This window comes from Nematolebias whitei, chromosome 10, assembly GCF_014905685.2.
Source record: "Nematolebias whitei isolate Nwh7 chromosome 10, NemWhi1, whole genome shotgun sequence".
NCBI lineage: Eukaryota > Metazoa > Chordata > Actinopteri > Cyprinodontiformes > Rivulidae > Nematolebias > Nematolebias whitei.
The window spans coordinates 21,991,523-22,013,659 of record NC_056507.1 but is presented as its reverse complement, the minus strand read 5'-3'; the positions used below and the strand labels follow the sequence as shown (position 1 = coordinate 22,013,659).

The 22,137-nt window shown below is 40.0% G+C and overlaps 1 protein-coding gene and 1 long non-coding RNA gene across 4 annotated transcripts; one reads left to right on the top strand and one right to left on the bottom strand.

The window, feature by feature from the left end:
• Positions 1-104: 104 nt before the first annotated feature.
• On the bottom strand, positions 105-1,122 carry LOC119415639. Its single transcript, XR_005187065.1, has 3 exons — positions 1,046-1,122; positions 285-326; positions 105-191 (listed from the first exon to the last, which is right to left on the bottom strand). It is a non-coding gene; the product is annotated as an uncharacterized LOC119415639 (long non-coding RNA).
• Positions 1,123-4,882: 3,760 nt separating this feature from the next.
• slc17a8 (solute carrier family 17 member 8) lies at positions 4,883-19,094 on the top strand. Of its 3 annotated transcripts, none has more exons than XM_037682795.1 (12): positions 4,883-5,011; positions 6,065-6,320; positions 7,234-7,352; positions 10,683-10,797; positions 12,096-12,183; positions 12,740-12,826; positions 14,162-14,304; positions 14,388-14,537; positions 15,823-15,955; positions 16,270-16,380; positions 16,626-16,753; positions 18,595-19,094. In XM_037682795.1, the coding sequence occupies exons 1-12, from the start codon at positions 4,914-4,916 to the stop codon at positions 18,928-18,930; spliced, it is 1,764 nt and encodes a 587-aa protein (XP_037538723.1). In that variant the 5' UTR covers positions 4,883-4,913; the 3' UTR covers positions 18,931-19,094. The 3 variants fall into 3 exon arrangements, with proteins under 3 accessions (XP_037538723.1, XP_037538724.1, XP_037538725.1); XM_037682796.1 differs by having other exon boundaries at positions 6,065-6,324; positions 7,238-7,352; positions 14,162-14,295; XM_037682797.1 differs by lacking the exon at positions 14,388-14,537 and having other exon boundaries at positions 6,065-6,324; positions 7,238-7,352; positions 14,162-14,295.
• The last annotated feature ends 3,043 nt before the right edge of the window (positions 19,095-22,137 follow it).

The following is a 22,137-nucleotide window of genomic DNA, read 5'->3' as shown; positions in this document are numbered from 1 at the left end:
TCAGGGGTTAGAAACCATTCCACCCAGCAGGTATAGCTGTACAAAAAGAAGAAACGTGGTGTATGACGTGACGCTTGTTCTAGTTGTTCCCTCACCTTCCTGACTGTGGAGTTCAGCAGCACCGCCGTCTCCCACATACGCATCAATGTCTCCGCTGTTAGAGGAAACTTTCAGGAAACTGTTCGAACCATCTGCAAAAGAAAAGTGAACATCGGGTGTTTATTTCATTTTTACCAGCCTCTGATAAAAACGTACAGAGGTCACAGCGCAGCCAGTCTGCTCACCAATAACGGTGTCTCCAGACACGTTCTTCACTGTAGTGTTCCCTTTAAAGAAGGACAACAACGTCAGGATCAACTAAACAACACAACTTCTCTGAAAAACAAATCACCGTTCAGCACAGCTGAAATGACCCGTGGTGTGTTTCTACATGTTTGAGACTCATTTGCATCAGGAGTAAATTAAAATTCCTACGGGATGACGCAGTTTTGTCTTTTTTCCTTCTTTACATCAGAGCGATTTGACTTTGTGATCAAAGATTTGGTTTTTAAAAGCTAACTTTATAGCCATCACAAAACAAAATATTTGGCAAATACGTGATAAATTGAGACCACATTGCATTTAAATCAACCGTCCTTGAATCTGAGCCCAAATATGAACCATGATCCAGGTTTACCAAGAAATGTAAAGCATATGTGTACCAGAATTTACTTTGGTGTCGAAAACAACGGTTCTCCTTGTGGGTCTTAGTTTCTTTAAACATTATGTTCATCCATTTTCTTAATTCACACGGAGGTTCCTGACATACGTTGATTTAACTGGGTTTATTAGAAGAACTGACCATTAATTAAATGTTAAGCTACTTTGTGCTCTTCATGTAATTACTCTGTCAACTTAGAGTCACATTTCAGGGAGCAAACCTGGACTTCCTGAACTTAATTACTTTTAGCTTTAGCTTCAGTCTGCGCTGAGTTCAGATGTAACACAAGACACCCGTTTCCTATAAATCAGGATGTTTAGAGGGACGAGGTGGACCACAGCTCACCGTGAACATGACCCAGTTCAACTGGCCCAGAGCAGGAGGAGACACTGTTGGACTCAGCATAGACGGCTTTGACCTTCAGAGACCCATTCATTCAACTTTTATTATACAGGTTAGTCTCACTGAGCCTTTGGGACTCATTTACAAGAGAGAACTGTTTTTTTAAACAAAGAATGATGACAACAGTAGTCAACAAAGACAACAATAGACAATCATAAAAGAAACATGTACACTGAGAAGAATAAATGAAAGAAAAACAAAAGAAAATGATATTTAAAACCACGAAACAGAAAAGCTAGGTTGTAAAGCGATGTAGAACCCATGTTCTGTTGAGATGTTCATTGTTGTTCCCTGGAGCTTTTTAACATTCACCACATGGAGAAAGAAATAAAACAACACTTGAATGTAATAATCAGGTGTTAATTGACTCATACTTTTTTTTTTTTTTAATTATTTATAAGAAAGCAACTCGTTGCTGCTGAATCTTGCATCAAGCAGCTGCTGCCCCCTGGCTGCTGACAATACGAACAAGAACTTGGAACAAAAACCAACTCTGTCTCATTGTTTTGATGTTCACATTGTCAAAAGGAAAACTATATATTGTATATATATTTTTAAAAAATAACCTTTAGCCACATCTGTGATATAATTTCTCTGGCATAATTTGCTTTAAAAATGTTACATCTAAAAGCTAAACCATCATCCCAGTCTTAAAGAGCTCTACTGTAACTGGTCTGAATGAATACCAGCCAGTAGCCCTCACCCCAATAGTCGCTAAATGCTTTGAAAAACTAGTCATGACCCACATCGGAAAAACCATCAACATCAACGAGGACCCTCACCAGTACACATACTGCGAGAATCGATCTACAGAAGATGTCATCTCCTCTGTGGTCCACACTGCTCTCACCCACCTGGAGCAGAAGGACTCCTACGTCCGTATGCTCTTTGTGGACTTCACATCTGCCTTCAACACCATGATCCCCCAAACCCTGATGGATAAACTGCTCAAACTAGGACTAAGCCCCTCCATTTGCAACTGGGTCCTAGACTTCTTAAACAGACTGCAGTCCGTGAGGATCAACAACAACAACTCCTCCTCCACCATAACCCTCAGCACTGGCTCCCCTCAGGGCTGTGTGCTGAGCTCTCTCCTGTTTACTCTGCTCACGTATGATTGTGCAGCTACCCATCGAGGCTGTCATATTGTAAAGTTTGCAGATGATACAGCGGTGGTTGGATGCATCACAAACAATGGTGAGTCCAGCTACAGGCAGGAGGTGGAACACCTGGAGAGCTGGTGCAAGACGAACAACCTTCACATCAATGTGAAGAAGATGAAGGAGATGGCCGTGGACTTCAGAAGGAACAAACACACCTCCCCCCAAACCCCAATATAGGAGGATCTGTGGTGGAAGTGGTCTCCAGCTACAAGTATTTGGGTGTGCACCTGAATGACAAACTCATCTGGGGCAACAACACCACCAGCCTGATCAAGAAAGCTCATCAGAGACTCTACTTCCTCAGGCGGCTGAGACGAGCTGGTCAGTGAAGTTCAGTCCTCACCTCCTTCTACAGGTGTGCAGTGGAGAGCATCCTGTGCTCCAGCATCAACGTGTGGCATGGAGGCTGCACTGCTGCAGAAAGAAAAGCTTTGCAGAAAGTGGTGAAGGCTGCACAGAAATCTGTTGGAGTCAGTCTCCCCACCATCACAGACATCTACACCTCTGTGAACAACCAAAGCGAGGAGAAAGGTGGGCTGGTCTGTGCAACCATATTATGGAACTATTTTATGAAAGAGCCCAGTGTGACAGATGCATTATTGAAATCTATTCTGAGCTTCTGGACAACACATTCTGCAATAGAGGTCCTGAACATGACCCATTCAGATTCAACTGGGTCTCGTGGAAAAACTCTCCCGGAAGTGTGTTTTGAAGGTTGCATGGAAAGAGGGCTCCACCAGACGTCCCCAGTTCACCCTTGCTACGTTTGGGTTTACCAGGTCTGTTCAGCCTCTCACGCCACTGGATTCATCTTACTACCAGGTGGGTATCAGTTTACAGCTCTGCTCCTCTCTTCACTCAAGTGTCCAAGACACAGGGCTGCAGGTCTTATGACACCATTACAAAATTGATCATCGACCTTTGTGATCAACCATCGATCACAGGGCTACTTGAACCCCTCCACCACGTTGAGGTGGCAATTCTGAGGGGTGGAAAGATACGAAAATGTTAATTTTGACAGCATTAATTCACACGCTTAGAGATATTTCTGAGGAGCCATCACTAAATATTTATATATCTGTGTAAGCAATGAGATAACATTTTTGAAATATAGATTAATTGTGGCAGCTGTGTACGCTCCGAGGAACTCGTCAGAGTTTCAGACGTAGATCAAAACAAGAAATTATCATTTTAAATTTGAGAATAATTATTGGGAGAACTCGCACGTTTCTTCAGAACATTAACCTCAACATCTTTCCTAACAGCTGTGAAGCTGACATTAATATCTTTAATAATTCAGGTGGAGTTGAACTTTTATTTCATGATGAAGTTCATGATGAATGAACACTAGATGGCAGACATGATTCATCCAAAATACAACTCGTTGATTTAGATTTTAATTTCTCAGTGCTGCAGCTGAAAGTTGTGTCAAACAAAAAGGCAGTTTTCTGTTAAGCTAATCTGAATTATAATTTGATTTCCACAATTTATTACTTGAAATGATTATAAGGTAAATTATTCTTTAGATTAGATGTTTTTTTACAATATGTGCTTGCCTATGACCTACATTTAACCCTAAATCAAGTTTGAACATAAGAAAAACTCAACTAATTTATCTTTTTATGTAAAGGTGTCACATTTTAGGTAAAAATCATTATATTTATTTGAAAAATGTTCACTTCGAAGTGATTTAACTGTTTTTCGAGGAGCACAATAACAGCTAGGGCGCAAACATTTGCTCTGAAACAAAGTTTTAAATGGTAAAACTATAGGCTCAGTGTCACATCATCTATCTGCTGTTTAAAATTTAAAATCTCAATTGGTATTGGGGTCCCCCTCCCACAAAAAAGCTACATATTTAATGATCTGCAACAATGATAATTCTTCCTGAGAAATGACCATCAGTGTGAAATGGTGATAGATATGTTTCCAGCTTCATGCAGGCAGAAGTAGTTTCCATCAGTTCTTCATAAAGGATGGAACTATAATAAATATATATATGTATATATAAGAGCTGCATGCTGTAGCATGAGTGTGTAAGACTCAAGCTCTGTGGGTCTGTCTTTGGTTTCATTTAACTCCACAGCCGTCCTGCCTCTCCTCAACATGTCAAGCTCATGCATGTTTCATTTGGTCGTCTTCAGGGCTACTATCAAATGAATCTAACTGGATGAAGGGGAGGAGCTGGGGAGCTGACGGAGGAGAGGATGTTTAAAAGCCAGGGGCTGGGTTTTTATTTTTTGGATATTTCACCTGCTCCTCCGCTTCAGCAAAATCAGATGAGTCATGAGATCTGAGCGACTGATTTAGGGGACCACAATGACTCGAGGGTAAAACCTGGATCCTACATTTTGTCTTTCATTTTTCATCAGCGCTGGATGAATCTTTCAAGGATGGAAGAAGTTCTGATTCTGCGGCATTTAGGATACTGAGGGACACTTGACATCTTTTCTCCAAAACTTGGAGAAGTCCTCTGTGGGACCCTTGGCAACAGCTGAAAGGTGGAGCCAAATCCCCAAGTACCACACATCCAGGAAGGATGAGATTCAGCCTTTAGTGGATTTCTGTTTCCTTTAAAAAAAAAACCTGAGGTGCACCCATGAGCTGTTAAGACTCAGTTTGTGGATAAAAAGGGAAAAGAAGAAAACATGCCTTTTGATTTGGCAGGTTTGAAAAACCAGGTGCTCAAACCTGGGAAGGAGGAGGTGAAGAACACCGTGGGGGACTCTTTAGGAAAACTGCAGAGGTGAGAGGGTTTGTTCAAAGGTGGGGATGAGCGTCTGCAGTGTGTTAATGCTGGATGGAAGTAATAATTCTCTATTCATGTTTAGATTAATATTCTCAAAGTATCATGCAGATAGATAAATAATATATTCTTGTGCTTGTGATCCCAGTGATGTAATCACAGATTTTATTTTAAGACACATACATAATTCATATCTGATGCATATTTAACAGAACTGTATCTGCAAATGTAGGGAAGACCTCAAACTTATTAAAGAGCTAAAGGGTATTGTGTAAATTGAGTAAAACGTGACTTACTTTATTTCACAGCTGGCAGACGTCTTTAATATTAGTAATAAAATTTAACAGAATAACTTGTTTTATGGTTCCGAATTTTTAAAAAAGGATTTTTTTTTTCAGATCAAAGTGTGGGACAGAATGAAAAAGGCATGTAAATAGTGTAATAATCCTGAGTAATAAATTTAAAATATAGGTTAATTTAAAAAAAGTTATGATAAAACTGCTTATTGGGCTCCAGTTTTGACATACATCACATTTTCAGAGGTTAAATGGCTTTTATTATTATCAAGGTATTGTAATAGATTTTCTGTTTTTTTTTTTTACAAATTGGTTAAAAAACCTGCAGTGATCAATTTTAAACAGCTGATATTTTAATTAGCATCATTCACATTACAGATGAGCAATTTTGTTAATTTTTTCACACCTAAATGGAAGGAATAAAGGTATTAAAGAGCTATTTTTGAATGAGTTTATCCTTAATAAACTAAAAGTTGAATTAAATGTACCACTTATAAAATATGAAGCTGCTTCATTTGTCCTATTATCTTGGTTGAGGAGGCGTTTTCTTGTCAGGTTTGAGCAGGGGAGGGTTGAACAGGTTCATTTTTGATGGTTCCTCATGTTTCCCCTGCACAATGTGGCTCAGTATGTGTATTTATCCATTTACCTCCTTTGATCCCATCCACAAAGGTGATAAAAGTGTTTGTGCTTGTACATGGGTTGAATGAAAGCAGACAAATGTATTTAAACTTAACTTGTAATATATGCTCTTTAGGAAAATAGATGGTAGTAACGTTGAGGACGAGGACAACATTGAGCTCACAGAAGACGGTCGTCCGGTGGCATCAGCACCACGTCCTGCCCCTTTACTGGACTGCAGCTGCGGCGGTCTGCCTAAACGCTACATCATCGCCATCCTCAGTGGCCTGGGTTTCTGCATCTCTTTTGGCATTCGATGCAATCTGGGTGTGGCCATTGTGGAGATGGTGAACAACAACACCGTCTACATCAATGGGACTCCAGTGCTTCAGGTTGGTGGATGGACTTGTCGTTTAGTCACGTTTGTGAGACATTGCACATGCATGTGTCCTCCAGAAAAACAAACGGGTGCAACGAAAGCAGAAAAAAATAAAAACTTGCTCGAAGCATTTCTTATTGCAGCACAACTTTAATTTTATTTGCAAAATTGACTTATTTTGAGCTTACACAAACTATTTGTGGCAATTTGTTATAAAGCTTTACAAGTGAATAGTAAGACCAGCTGTGTTGTATGGTCTGGAGACAGTGGCAATTGACAAGAAGACAGGAGAAAGAACTGGAAGTAGCAGAAATGAAGATGTTGAGGTTCTCCTTAGGAGTGACAAGATTAGGAATGAGATCATCAGAGGTACAGCGCAAGTTGAAAAACTGGGAGATAAAGCTAGAGAGGCCAGACTGAGATGGTTTGGACATATCCAGAGGAGGGACAGTGGGTATATTGGTAGAAGGATGTTAGAAATGCAGCTGCCTGGAAAAAACAAAGAGGAAGGATAAAGAGGAAATACTGTATATGGATGTAGTTGGAGAGGACATGGAGGTGGTTGGAGTGAGAACAGAGTGAGATGGAGGAGGATGACTCACTGTGGCAACCCCTGAAGAGGGAACAGCTGAAAGAAAAAGGAGAAGAAATAATATATAATGATTTTATTTGTTGTTTAAAAAAAGCTTAAAGGTTGATGCTGACTCTAGAAGTAGCTGTTCACTGGGATTCAACAGTCTAATCAAACTCCTGCGAGATGCTCTGTAATCAAACATTTTCATGTGTATATAAAACTGAATGGTTTTGCAAGATAACACTTACTGACTAAATTAAGTTGCAACCCCTGCCCCCTCTAAAAAAAAAAAAAATTGTATACTTGATATTTCATGGCTTCTGCATTAAACCCACTTTTCTCCCTTTTCTAGAAAGCTCAGTTTAACTGGGACCCAGAAACTGTGGGACTGATTCACGGATCCTTTTTTTGGGGCTACATCGTCACTCAAATCCCAGGCGGATTCATCTCCAACAAGCTGTCTGCCAACAGGTAGCATTGACTTGTTGTCTACTCATATTCAGTTGTAACACTTAATTTTTGTCCTCCTATAATCACCGACAAGCTTTGACATTTAACTGTTAGATAAAATGAATAAAAATAAAACGCACAACTTCATGGTGTAGCTTTTTAACTCCAGATACTTTTTGTAGGGTTTATGCAGCCACACAGAGTATACTGACCTATTAATTTTATCGTCTTGAAATATACATGCTTCTGAATCCCCTCTGATGTGCATCACACTCAGTACTGTAATGGACATGACCTGCTTGTAACCTCACTAGAATGAGGCTGGCTGGGTTCAGTGTTTTGGCTAACCATGCTATCATAATGAATTGCAGATTTAGAGGTTTTAATACTTTACTAGGACAAAAATGGATAAAAATACACAGAAACTCAACAAATTAAGACAAAATACTTTTGGGAGAACACCTTCTCGGGCTTTGCGGTTAAAGGGTTAAAGCTGTTGGATGTGGTGAGCGTTACTGATAGAGCAGATTACAGTCCTGTAATAAAAGCTTCACAGGAAGAAAAGGGACATGCCACTGACAGAGTTAATAATGAAAGATCCTGCCTCTGATTTCTTTTTGAAACACCAGCCACTGGAATATTACAAGTGTCAGTTACACGCTGTTTTGGAAAAAGGGAGGGAAGGGGGTTTCAGGTGTGGGAGAAAAGGGAAGGTTGTGATGAAGCAGAAAGTTATGAATTCAGCAGGATGTCTTTATCTCACAGTGAATGACGGAGAAGTGAGATCTGTGTGATATTCAGGCTGACTGAGAGACATTAACTGTCATTGATGTAGAGATTTATTGTCTGCAAATATTACACATCCATACGACAGCTTTCACTCACCAGTTAGCAGTTCTTAGCACCAAAAAGATTTGGACAGTTCAATGCTACACTAACTGGAAGCTTTACTTTTACTTTTACATTTTAATTTTATTTTTGTTATTTTTAAAGTGTGGAATAAAACATATCTAATATACTAACTTGCCTTTTCAGATGCATGAACATAAAGGTAGTTAGTTAAGTAACTCCTTTAGATGACTGTTAGCTTATTTAGGCTAGCAATCTTGTGAAATTATTACAAGTTGATGCTTTAACGTTGAATTGTGGGATAACTTTCTCAGTTGCTTGGTTACCGATTTTTAAACAAAAGTCTCTGTATAAAAAAATGTGTCACTAAAACAGAAAGCTCGAGCTGAAATAATTGAAACTGGTGGGAAATGGCTAGCTGACCCTCCATCCATCCATTTATTATGCTCCACTTGCTCCAGAGTCAGGTTGCAGGAGCAGCAGCTTGAGGAGGAAAGTGCAGACGTCTCTTTCCACATCCACCTCCTCCAGCTTTTCTGGGAGGATTCCAAAGCATATCCAGTGTTTCCTGGGTCTTCCCCTTTAGGTCTCCTCCCAGTTGGACACAAACCTCTCTAGGGAGGTGTCATGGGGCATCCTTACCAGATGCCCAAACCACCTCAACTGGCATCTCTCAATGTGGAGGGCTCTTGAGTCTCTCCTGGATATTTGAACTTCTCACCCTATCTCTAAGAGAGAGTCCAGGTACCCTGCAGAGAAAACTCATTCAACCATTTCGATAGGAATGTAGACTGACCCGTAAACAAAGAGCTTCACCTTACAGTTCAACTCCTTCTTCACCACAATGGACCGGCACAGATTCTGCAATAATGTGGAAGCTGCACAAATTTGTCTGTTGATCTCACACTCCATTGTTCCCCCAGTCCATGACTGGGGGTACCCTGAGGTACTTGAACTTCTCCATTTAAGGCAGCACCTTACTCCCAACCAGGAGAAGACAATACACTATTTTCCAACTGCATGGCTCATATTTGGAGGTGCTGATCCTCACCCCAGCTGCTGTACACTCTGCAGCAAACCGCTCCAGTGAGAGCTTGTTATGTGCCTGGGGCACATTAGTCTTATTATTTTGTCCTTGGGACATGTCTTGGGTTTTTGGGCTGGCTGATTAACCTTTAATTGTTTTGGGCTATGGTCTTTTCTGCCCACCCATAAATTGGCTGGTTTCAGGGAGCTCGCCCTCTCAGGCTCACTCTGTTTGTGAACTCGCTCATGCTCCCACATTTTTGGCCTTTCAGAAGCTCTCTCCCTTTTGGGCCATTTTTTGTTTGGACCCTTTTTTTGGGGCTGCCCTGGTTTTCCTGGGGCCCTTGTTTTTTCTTTGTCCTGGAGCTGTGGCCTGCTCTCGGCGGCCTCAGCCACCACAGGTAATTTTTGTTAACTTTTTGTATATTTTTTGTAACTTTGGCCTGGTGGGACCGGTTGTCCTGCTTTAGCCCTTTTCTTTTGTAATAGGTGTTTTTGTAGTTTTTTTTTTTTCTTCTAGTTTTAGCCTGGTACCAGCAGTGGCTTTGACGGCCCTGTATAGGGTGGGCCTGCTGCGGTATCTTTTTGTTCTGTTTGACCGGGTCACTAGGTCCATCTTTAAGCTGATACTTTGGGTTTTTGTGTCTTTTGGTGGACATGGGAACTGGGGGGTTCCTGATCTTTTTTCCTTTTTTTTCAGGAAGCAGCAGCCTTTTTAATAAATTGAATGTTGAACCCCCTTATGTGTGTCTTGTGTCCTCCTTTAATGTGTTATGTTCATGGTGGATGGAACAGAGCTGAAGATCAAGGCAAGATAACACCATCAGGACCACATCATCCACAAATAACAGAGACCGAAACCTGAGGCCACTGAACTGGACTTCCTCTACCCTCTGGTTGCACCAAGAAATTCTGTCCATAAAAATTCTGAACAGAATCAGTGACCACGGGGAGCCCTGGCTGAGTCCAACTCCCGTCCTGAAGGGCTCCAACTTACTGCCAGGCTGTGCCAGCAATGCAACCCAAATTCTTGCACTGCTTGTACAGGGACTGAATGGCCCATAGCAACTGACCCCGAATCTCGTAGTCACTGAGAACCCCCCACACGGTACTTCAAGAGACACCATGAAATACCTTCGCCAAATAAAATCCACAAAACACATGTAGGCTGGTTGGGCAAACCCCTATACCCCTTTGAGGACCCTAGTGAGAATAAAGAGCTGGTCCAGTGTTACATAGCCGGGACAGAACCCATATTGATCCTCCTGAAGCTGAAATTCGACCATCGACCACTAGCTGACCCTGTACTAATCAAACATTACCTACCGACCAGCACTTTTAGCGTATAAAACTCATTAATCACGTTTCTAAACCTGGTCTTTGTAGAAGAATTGTATTTTTCAAACTGCAAAAATCTTTTTCACTGAAGCCTTTTAAATTGATTTGTGCACAAAAATAACATTTTATTTCACACAGGGTGTTTGGAGCGGCCATTTTCTTGACGTCAGTGCTGAATATGTTCATACCATCGGCAGCAAGGGTGCACTATGGTTGTGTTATGTTTGTGCGCATTCTACAGGGATTAGTGGAGGTAAGAGATAAAACGTGATAAAACATTGTTACTTCCATTTTCTCTCATTGATTGACCTTTGTGTTCACATTTCAGCACTTTAGTTTTTGGAGCAAATTATTACTAAATCTACTATTTATTTAATCCATCCATCCGTTATCTTTACCCGCTTCTTCCTTTTCGGGTCGCAGGGGTCACTGGTGCCCATATCCAACCATCGCTGTGCAAGAGGCAGGGTACACCGTGGACAGGTCTCCAGTCCATCAAAGGGACACTACAGAGACAAACAACCATTCACTCTCTCACTCACACCTAGGGACAATTTAGAGTTACCAATCAGCCTAACATGCATGTTTTTAGTCTGTGGGAGGAAACCGGATTACCCGTAGAAAACCCACGCATTGCACGGAGAGAACATGCAAACTCCAACCAGAAGGCTCCCGGGCTGGGATTTAAATCAGGGTGACCTGCTCGCTGAGTGGTAGCAGCTCTACCAACTGCGCCACCGTGCTGCCCCATCCATAAACCTGCAACATAAAATGCTTACTCTAAGATTACTGATGCCTGAAGGAGTACCCACGGTGTGATAACATGACATGATTAAGACAAATTAGGTATTCAACCCAAACTCGTGATGATCAAACTTTATAAAAGATTTTTATACAGCAGTGTGTAACACAAAGCACTTTAATCAGATTAAAGGACTACATAAAATAAAATTTACAAACAAACAAGAATCATACACAAGATTATCTAAAATAGCAATAAAGCTATTTTTAACTCTCCTACTGCCTTTGGGTCCAAATGAACTATGGCGCCTCGGTTTTAGGACTGATGTCTAGTGGGTCATTTTGACCCAACGACAGCAGGAGGGTTAAAAATAAAGAAACAAAATAACATCAGGTACACATGGAAGCAAAGCAACAACAAATACTGACTACACTAACACAATGAGAGTGTAGTGGGTCTGGAAGTGAACGAATGAATCTTGGCTGTAAATATACTCGGGGAGCAAAAGAACCAACAGAATGCAGGCGTACTGATTTACAAATTAGGACTGGGTCTGTGGAGAGAGCGGAAGCCAAATAAACTAAGTTATCATAAAACATGGCAAGAGAAAACGATAAACCAAGAAAAAAATCCAGACATAAAACATGTGGACTGTGACGCAAATAAGAAATAATACAGTAATGGATTATGTTAGAGGAGATAGATGAGCAGATTTTTGAGTCAAACTGCTTATTTAAAGTGCTTCCCCTTTGAACTCCAGGTCTGTCTCAAAGTCAATCTTTAACCTTGTCCTCCTCCATCCCTGACAGGGGGTCACCTACCCAGCATGCCACGGGATGTGGTCCAAGTGGGCACCACCTCTCGAACGAAGTCGACTGGCCACCACATCGTTCTGCGGTGAGCTGCCTCCTGTCATTTATCAAACGCTGTGCAGGACGTTTCTCTGACACAAACATCTTTTACACAGAAGTCAGTAAATGCACGAGAGGCACGAGGAGCTCGTTTTTCTTTGCAGCTCTCGACCGCTGCTGCCTCTGTTCAAATGAAAATAACCGTCTTGCACTTTATGCTGGTACCATGACAACCCGTGCATCAAAACCCTCTTGACATTGCCTGTTAATAAACCCAGCTCACCTGTGTAGTCTGAATGAGCTTCTCCCTCCATTCTCCTAAATGAAGCGTCACATTGCTTACTGTCCAAAAACACTCTTGCGCTCGCTGCTCTATTGAAAACAGCGATGCTCGTTAAGCCAACAGACAAGAGTGCGTGCTAAAACACCTCCTGGCTCCACTAATGACTCATTTTGACAGTGTTTGTTCAATGACATTAATGCATTTCTTTGATTTGTTTTCACTTAGTAAGACACATTTGAACTCTGTAGTGTTGCTAATGTAAGATTATAGCTGCTTGCTTTTTAAAGCTTTTGAAAAGACTGTTTTGTGATGTTTGCAGGGTCCTATGCAGGAGCGGTCATTGCCATGCCCTTAGCAGGAGTTCTGGTTCAGTTTGTTGGCTGGTCGTCAGTCTTCTATATTTATGGTAAGCCACTGACCCTTCAGCTCAATAAGAACTAAAAAGAAACATTTAGACCCCTTAACTTTCTGCTGATTCCTTCGTTCGTTAACAAGTTAATAATCAGTCCAACACTGATAAGTGCAGAATTACTTAAAGCTCTAGTTTAGACCTTTTAAACTGGCGTTCTGTAGATATTATGAATACATAACATCCTACCTGTTGCAGATAGCTCTTTGATTGACCTCAGTCTGCAGAAATAGTTTAATTCTGGCCAGATTAACACATTAAAAATATCCAAAACCAAGCTCAAAATGAACTGCTGGCATTTTAAAACAACTACATTCTCAAACATTTGAGCAAAAGATTTTTAAACAATCAGACTGACATAAATTTAGCATTAAATTATTTACATAAAATCCCTGGTTCGTATTATATAGCAGCAGTAGCTGTAGCTCTTCTAATACAGATGTGGTACTTCTGTCTAGATCCTGCAGGAATAACCACTAAATCCAACTTTACTGACAATGTAAAGTTTTATTTTAATAGTGTTAACACAAACCACTATCGTATATGTATGAAACTGGAGTTGTGTCCTGATGGCAGCAGTCTACTCTGGATTTTGTGCCTCACTGACAAGCCATCATCAATCCACTCAGAGTTTAACTTTGTTCCTCTAAACTGAGGTAATTCAAAGAATTATCTACAGCGGGTAAGATAATATTGTTCATACTTTTTCCTCAAAAACACTTCCAAACATCCAAGCTACCCTCCAAGTTTTATTTGATTATTAACATTGATACTGACCAATTTAAGCATCTAAAGGAGTTGCGTTTAAAATATTATTTGGGCATTATTGAGTCTGGTAGTTAGAATGATAAATTTGGTGTAATTGCAATAACACTTTCAGCCTTTTTATGAAGGTTATTACAAAAAAAATACAACTTAATGTTGTATAAATGAGTTTTCATACTCTTTGGCTGACGTTGCTCTCTGGCTGTTGTACTTTGCACTCTTAGGTTTATCTGAATTGCTTTAGAGTTTGATTAAACTTATCGGCAGTCGTGCAAAATTTGTATCTTGGCAAGCATGTTTTAATAAAAAGCCCCTCTGATTTTGCAGCGATACAATCTCATGATTTATTGATGTAAATTAGCATTTACCTGTCTTACCCCTGTGAGTCATGCTGGCTCCATTTTTAATAACAGAGATTCTGGTGATCTGGAGAAGATCTGTGCTGGCTTTAATTAATTTGTCCTGCACTCAAGTTCCTTTTTAATGCCTTAAAATGTGTTTGCTGCAAATACACATCCAACTTCACATGTGAACGAATGATTTCTGCTTTGCTTGTCTTGTGAAAAGGAGTTTTTGGGATCATTTGGTACATCTTCTGGCTCCTGCTAGCCTACGGAAGTCCTGCTGCACATCCCACAATCACAGACGAGGAGAGGTTATACATCGAGTCCGCCATCGGTGAAACGATTCATCAATTGAGCGTTACTGAGGTGTGCGTCTTCAACAAGCTGACGAGTCAGTTTCACGGCCTTCAGTCAGAATCTGTCACACAGTTTTTGTCCTTCAACTCCAGAAATTCAAGACCCCGTGGCATCGCTTCTTTACATCCATGCCCGTCTACGCCATCATTGTGGCGAACTTCTGCCGCAGCTGGACCTTCTACCTGCTTCTCATCAGCCAGCCGGCGTATTTTGAGGAGGTGTTCGGCTTCCCCATCAGCAAGGTTCACCTCACACTTTCACTGAAGCGAGTCATTTCTTCAGAAATGATATTTTCTCACAACTAACACTCAGAAAATTGAGTAAAAATAATAACACATTCGTTAGAAAATCAACTTCTTTGTAAAACCAAAGACTTAAAACACATCAGTGGTTGTAAATTAGAGAAACGTTTCATTTTCTGAAAACATTGTGTGGCGCTGAACGACTCAAATCTGGCTGAAAATTGCTGAAGAAACTGAAACCAAGTTGTTGAAGCCAAACGAGGCAAACACTAGCTAAAACTAAAAGTGGCAAAGCACTTGTTGAAGCAGCTAAACATGAGCTTAAGGCTAAAAGTAGCAAAACACTAGCTAACTGTGGCAAAAGGGTAGCAAAAACTCAAATGTGACCAAAGGTAAAGTAAAAGATAAAAGTAGCAAAAGGCAAGCTAAAATGGCAGAATGGTAGCTAAAATACAAAACTATGAAAGTGAAAGCTAAGTAACAAAAGACTAATTAAAAGCTAAAAGTGGAAAATCACTTGTTGAAGTAGCTAAACATGAGCTAAAGGCTAAAAGTAGCAGAACACTAGCTAACAGTGGCAAAAGGCTAGCTAAAACTCAAATGTAACAAAAGGTAAAATAAAAGATAAAAGTGGCAAAAGGCAAGCTAAAAGTAGCAGAATGGTAGCTAAAACCCAAAACTATGCAAGTGAAAGGTAAAAGGAACAGAAAACTAGCTAAAAGCTAAAGGAATTAAAGCTGAATATAGCACTAGACAAACTATTTTGTTAACTTCTTAACATTTCACTTTTGTTTTAATGTTTTAAAACTTTCCATGAGTTTTTGAGAGACACGGGTCTGGACTGCAGGAAGAGGTCTGTTTGTTCATGCAGGATAAAAAAAATAAAACTTATAAACCGAAACGTTTGAGGATGCAGTGTTCGTAATCAGCAGTAGAAGGAAAACTGACTTTTTTAATGATCTGTCAGAGTTTATTTATGTGAATAAATTATTGATCCTCTTCACTATTTCACTTCTAAACAAGTCTATGTCACTCTTGTTTATCTTGACTAAATTATTCTAATTAGCTTATTATTTCTTTCTTTGCTTTCATCAAACTCAAAATGAGTGTTTTTTTTTTATTTTTAAAACACAATTACATTTTTCCATCTGACCACATATGAAGTTTGTTGTAGTGTCCAAATAAATCTAAATAATTTTCTGATCGTTGCTTTTCTTCTTTAGCTTCAATACAGAGTGGTGGACATGAGTTTGTCTTTAAAACGTCCCCCCTGAACTGTTTCCAGGTGGGACTCCTGTCTGCTGTCCCCCACATGGTGATGACCATCGTGGTCCCTATCGGAGGACAGCTGGCAGACTTTTTACGAAGCAAAAAAATCATGTCTACGACCAACGTGAGGAAGATGATGAACTGTGGAGGTACGGTGGGTGGAGGACGTCTCAGGATGAAAACAGTTGGTGCAGTGAGGTCCAAGTGAGGACAAACAGCTTCAATCATCGTTCAGAACTGTGATGATGATGTGATTTATTTTTAATGAGTGAAAGGTAAATCTAAGAGCCTTTAAATGGATCTACTCAGACCTGTTTTAGATTAGATTATCTCATGTTTCTGTAATTTGAGGGAATCCGTCCTAATTTAACTTTTTTTTTTTTTTTCATTTAGTTTGTAGTTTAGAAAGCTATTGGTAGATATTTTATGAAGACATTTCACCTTCATTATCGCTCCTCTTCAGGGTTTGGTATGGAGGCCTCTCTGCTGTTGGTGGTTGGATTTTCTCACACTCGAGGAGTCGCCATTTCTTTCCTTGTTCTCGCTGTGGGCTTTAGTGGATTTGCCATTTCAGGTGATTTTAAAGCTCGGCCAAAGTGAAAAACTTTCATCTGCACAGAAACAGAAACTCAGATTTTGTATTTTGAATTAACTTGCACAATCTTCACGGAGAAATGTACTGAATGTTTTATAGACCGTTGTCAAGTCAATGATAAAATGTAAAATGTGTATAAAATATGCTCACGTAACTGGAAAAGCTTATTTTTTGGTATCATTGTGTTTATTTTAAACTAATCGAACTGTGTTTATTGTCTTTAGGTTTTAATGTGAATCATCTGGACATTGCTCCTCGCTATGCCAGCATCCTGATGGGCATTTCCAACGGGGTCGGAACGCTGTCTGGAATGGTGTGTCCCCTGATCGTCGGAGCTTTGACTAAACACAAGGTAAAAATAGTTTTTATTTAAATATGTATGGGTGTAAAATGTTTGTTCCCACAGAACTTTGGACATTGTTTAAAACTGCAATCAGCTACACACCATTTATTTACAAATGTTGCTCCTTAACTTATGTGGCGAGAATGAAAGAATATATTTCATATATTATCAGTTTTGCAGTAAAAGATAAAAAAAGTAAAATTATTGAATATAAAGACAACAAAAACCTGTGTAACTGTGATATTTGAGCTTGGTGAAGCTCTGACAATCTGTTTTTTCAACATCAAACTATTTGAAGGTTGAGATAACAGGTGGAGCAACACTTACAGGGGTGTCCATTCTTGGCCCTCAGGGGCCACTATCCTCCACCTTTCACTTGTTTCCCTGCCCAGCTCACCTGATTCAACAGGTGAATCACCTCTTCAGGCTCTGCAGAAGCCTGGTGGTCACCCATTGGTTCAAATCAGGTGTTGGAGCAGAAAAACATTTCAAACATGCAGGAGAGTGGCCCTCAAGGAGCTCTGGACTCCCCTGAAGCACAGCCTGCAGCTTTAACCTGCTTTTTAGCTCAATATCTGTAAAACTGACTGCTATCCATTTTAATGTGTCAGTCAGGAGACGAGACATATTACGGCTTTTCACCGTCCATCCGCAGACGATATCTTGTCCAAGCTCTAAACTTATAACCCTTTAACAGAGAAATGTCAAACTGCACAGCTGGACACCTCATGGGTCAAGGGTGATCTCTACTGATGTCAAGGTCAAAGGTCAAGGTCACAGGTGACCCCCTTTGGTAAAACCTTGTTTCTGCTCCAGCTTGATATACAAACATAGAAATGTTATCCCCTAGATTGTGCCAGTCTGTCCATCCATAAGACAGTACACAGTAAGTTGTCCATGATGCAACTCCTCTAATGTTTAGGATAGAAAATGTAATCAGACTGTGGCTCCACACTGGATCCTTTTTCTGTCAAGACCTCAAGTACTATAATCTTAAAATAATTTGGATCAGCAGGTAGTCATCAACAGGTGAGTTCTTCACATTTAACAGATGGCTGCAGTTTCATGTCCTTTAATTAAACTGTTTGTCGATTTACACCGTGGACAAGATCAACAAAGTTCATGCTCATTATCAGTCGAACTGACCTTTCACCCTTTCACAGTCATGTGTTTACTTTATAGACACATTCAGGTTTGTTGTGTGAGAGAACTTATGTTTTAGATTTTGATTCCTCTGAGAATTAACTAACGGGAGTATGTACCACTGGAAGTACTCGTTTGGTTTGTGAATGCCGTGTCTTCTGGGTCAACAGAAACGATGAACTGCCACAACGACGAGCATTTTCAACTATTTTTATAGAGCTGTCAAATAAAAAATGAGCATAGAAAAAAGAACAGTTTAAATAAAGTTAGCTACATATTATTTCATGCACATCACTCCTATTTTTGTAAAAACTTACCTTACTTCATAAGTAACAGATAGATAGACACTTTATTAATCCCCAGGCATGAATTTGAGCCATCCAGTAGACACAGTAGACAGCACTAACACACCACAGAAACTATAAAAACTATATCAGATTCTAAATTTTCACACGAAATTCACCTTCAGCGTCCTCCTCTGGATTTAGCTGTTTAAATGACTGATTTTTGCAGACACTTGAACAGCAGCTATATCTTCTATTCATAATTTATTTTATATTTTTATTCATAATTTATCGTGTAGTAAAATGAATTCTGTAGCTGTTTCAGCGCTTTAAGCGATGCTGAGGTTTGAACTCAGCAGCACAGAACGATCAGTCAGATCGCCTCTGACAGAGAATCTACCGACTCTGTTTGTCTCTCCGCAGACTCGCCTGGAGTGGCAGAACGTCTTCGTGATTGCATCCATGGTGCACTACTCAGGGGTCATCTTCTACGCCATCTTCGCGTCGGGCGAGCTGCAGGACTGGGCCAACCCTGAGGGCCTGAGCGAGGATAAATGTGGCATCATTGACGAGGACGAGCTGGCCGAGGAATCGGAGCTCACCAACGAGATCGCGTTGGCTCCCAAAAAGAGCTACGGAACAACGGACGGCTCGTACGGTCAGAAGCACGGCTGGAAGAAGAAGAGAGGAGCGACTGGGCAGGAGGGTGAGGAGGAGCAACACTACGGGAACGGGGACTACCAGGACACATACCAGTGAGATACTGGTTTAAGACTTCCAAAGCTGAAGGTTCAGCTGTCACTCCTGATGAAAAGACCAGGAGCTGCAGCATCACATGCACCTCAAGAAGATGTTCTTCTTTTATTTTTGTCTTTTTATCCTCGACAAACACACATAGTTACAGTAACGTACCATAAATCATTCAAATGAGATGTGAAGTAAAGGTTAACAGAGAGAACATTTTGTTTATAAAGACAGAAATGTGTGTTTAGTTAAGTAGAAACCTTTGGACCAACCAGTACCATGTTAAGAAAACATGAGAAGCACATATCAGATAAATATTGTTTTCTGTGCTGGTCCCAGTTTCCTTTGATTCATGTGAACAGTTTATAAAATGCTTGTGTCAGCTATGCAACATGAACAAAAATGTCCAACTGGAATGTAATGATGGGCCTTAAAGAGATGGTTCAGATCTTCTGAAGTGGCGTTCTGTTGAAAGGTTATAAACAATTAATATCTAACCTGTTGTAGATAGCTCTTTGGATGACTGAGCTAACGACAGGTTTGAGTGGGCTGTAAGTAAAGCTTTACAACACTCTCAGTTCTGAATTATATGTTTATTTGAACAAAAATATTATAATCTTGCTGTAGCTGCACCAAAATAATGCCACAGCTAGCTGCTGCTGCAAGTCGTACTCACAACCATCAAATTTGAAATAATAAACTATTTAATGTGAAATTTACAGCATCCACTAGGAAAGTTTTAAAAGTCAAGATGGCTAGCCATTAGCTCGTCAGTGTTAAACTGTTTTTAAACTAAAATTGATCAAATCTACAACAACTGTTTCCAAACATGGAGTTGGGACCCCATGGGTCCTGAAACACAAAAACAGGATCTTGAAATAATTAGCAGGAATAATTACATTTATTTATTTGCTGTCCTGATACACGAGTGTGTGCCTGCAAATGAATAAAAACCGTGAAATTGTCATTATGTTCCTGTTTAATTGATCGACCATGTTAGTCAGGGTCACGGGCCTCTGCTAGTGTCAATCTGTGGGTCAGACCCTGACATGTTTGGGATCCGGTGAAATATTAGTTATTCCCAACGTTTCACAGAACCCCACCTCCACAGATGTGAACTACAACTTCTAAGCAGTCCACAGCGCCCTTGTTTGTTTCTGACTGCATCACGTCGCTGCTTCTGCTAGTCGTTCTTATTCCAGTGAGTCTGCCTGGGATGCATCTTATATCATCCTCATTAAACAAAGAGCTCTGAGCACCAACAGGACAAAACAGACGGTGAGCTCTTTGCTCACACTTTTATTGAAACTGTTCGTTCTGCAGGCTTCTGTACATTTTCTCTGTCTTTAAAACACAAACATCCTTTTAGTTTCTTGAAATAATGTGAAGAAAGTTTCTACCTTCGTCTAAAAAAGAATGAGCTAAATGCACTCACGGGTATAGATTTGTAAGTTGCTACTTCGTTGTTTGACAACTTTAGTTTAATTTGCACATGCACATTGTAATAAACTTCATGACAAAGAACCGAGAGACTGAAAACCTTTTGAGTTATTGAGTAACATGTCTGTAAATGGTGCATATCATTTGAATAACCATAAATAAAATAATGTAAAACGATCGATTTGCAAATGGTTTGGTTAAAATAAAAACTAAACCCAAAGCTCGACAGTCGTGCTTTAATTTCCAAATGTCTGTTTCCTAAATGGTTACCAAAAACTGCAACATGACCAAAATGGTTGAGTTATTTGGTCTTTCTGAATCCGGTGCTGAATTTAAACATAAACCTAGTGGTCTAAAGTGATCCGGGTTTTAGATCCCGATACTCAGAAGGTCCAAGGTGTTGAGTAAGTCTCAAGTTCCTCTGGCTGCAGGTCCCAGAGTTCTCATCCTACGATCCCACACGCAAACGTTTCACGTCAGTTCCTGAAAACGGTGCTTTATAAAAACCTTTGCCTTGCCGTCAGTTTAGCTGTACATGAGTATTTACACAAAATGCTGTGGTTACTTGCAAGTGCAAATAGCAGTAGCAGCTAGCTGCAGCACTTCCAGTGCATCTTAGAACAGGAATATATAGAATAACTACAAAAAGCAACACTGTCTGCAGAGTAAAGATTTAGAATGCAGTCTTTGCCTCACTTGGATGAGATGTCAGCTTTTCAGTCCAGTCTGATTTAAGGTGGAATCTCTCTGGGCTGCAATAGTTGGAGGATATTTACCTTTATTTTAGCAGGCAAACCCCATTGAGATCACATCTTTTTGCAAGGGAGGCCTGAACCTTAGTGTAGCTGGAGACTCAGAATTTTGAGAAATGATCAAACACTGAATTCTGAGGGTGAGCAAGTAGCGTGTTCAAAGTTCAAGGTTCTTTATTGTCATTCGCATCACATGTGGTACACGGTGTGGAATGAAACTGTACCCAAGGTCCCAGTTACACCCAAAAATAGCAAAAATATAAAGGATAAAAGGAAACAGTGTACAAGGATCTGAAGATATACGCCAAACACTATAAATGTAAAATAATGTTTTAAGTGTTTTGTGAAAATCCAGGCCTATTGTCATGTGTAGCCGGCCCAAAGTTAATGATTTAATCTGCCTGAGTACACTTTAGGAATTAAAATTGGCATATTTGTGCCAGTTTTTTTAAATAATTGTCATTTATCATCCGTGTGATTGATTGATTGATTTTTATTGTCAATTCTGCATATGTACAGGACATACATAGAAATTGAAATTGCGTTACACTCCTACTCAATTTGCAGCAAACAACAACATTAGCAAAAATAAACTAACACAACTAGTTATATAAAAAAATATAAAAAAATATAAAAGTGAACAGCAGCAGGACCTCTGATGCAACGTGCTCAATAGTGACTAACAGGAGACAAAGGGACGCTGACTGAAGACAATAACATGATGAGAGGTAGATAATGGATGTGCAAGGCCAGAGTAAACAATAGTGCAATATAAAGTATAAACCTGAGAAACTTAGTAAAGTGAAGGTGTGCATACCGGTTCTATATAGTCACAGTTATGTACTGATGAGGTGATTAAGTGGAAATGACAATACCAGAATTACCAGAATAAAGAATAAACAGGACGAGTTGATCATAACAGTAGTGCAAAATATAATGCAATAAACAGTAGAGTGAGCTTGTAGGCTGTTAAAGTGACCGATTCATGAACTATTCATAAAACTAAATAAATGTCCCAGAGCAGTTTTGA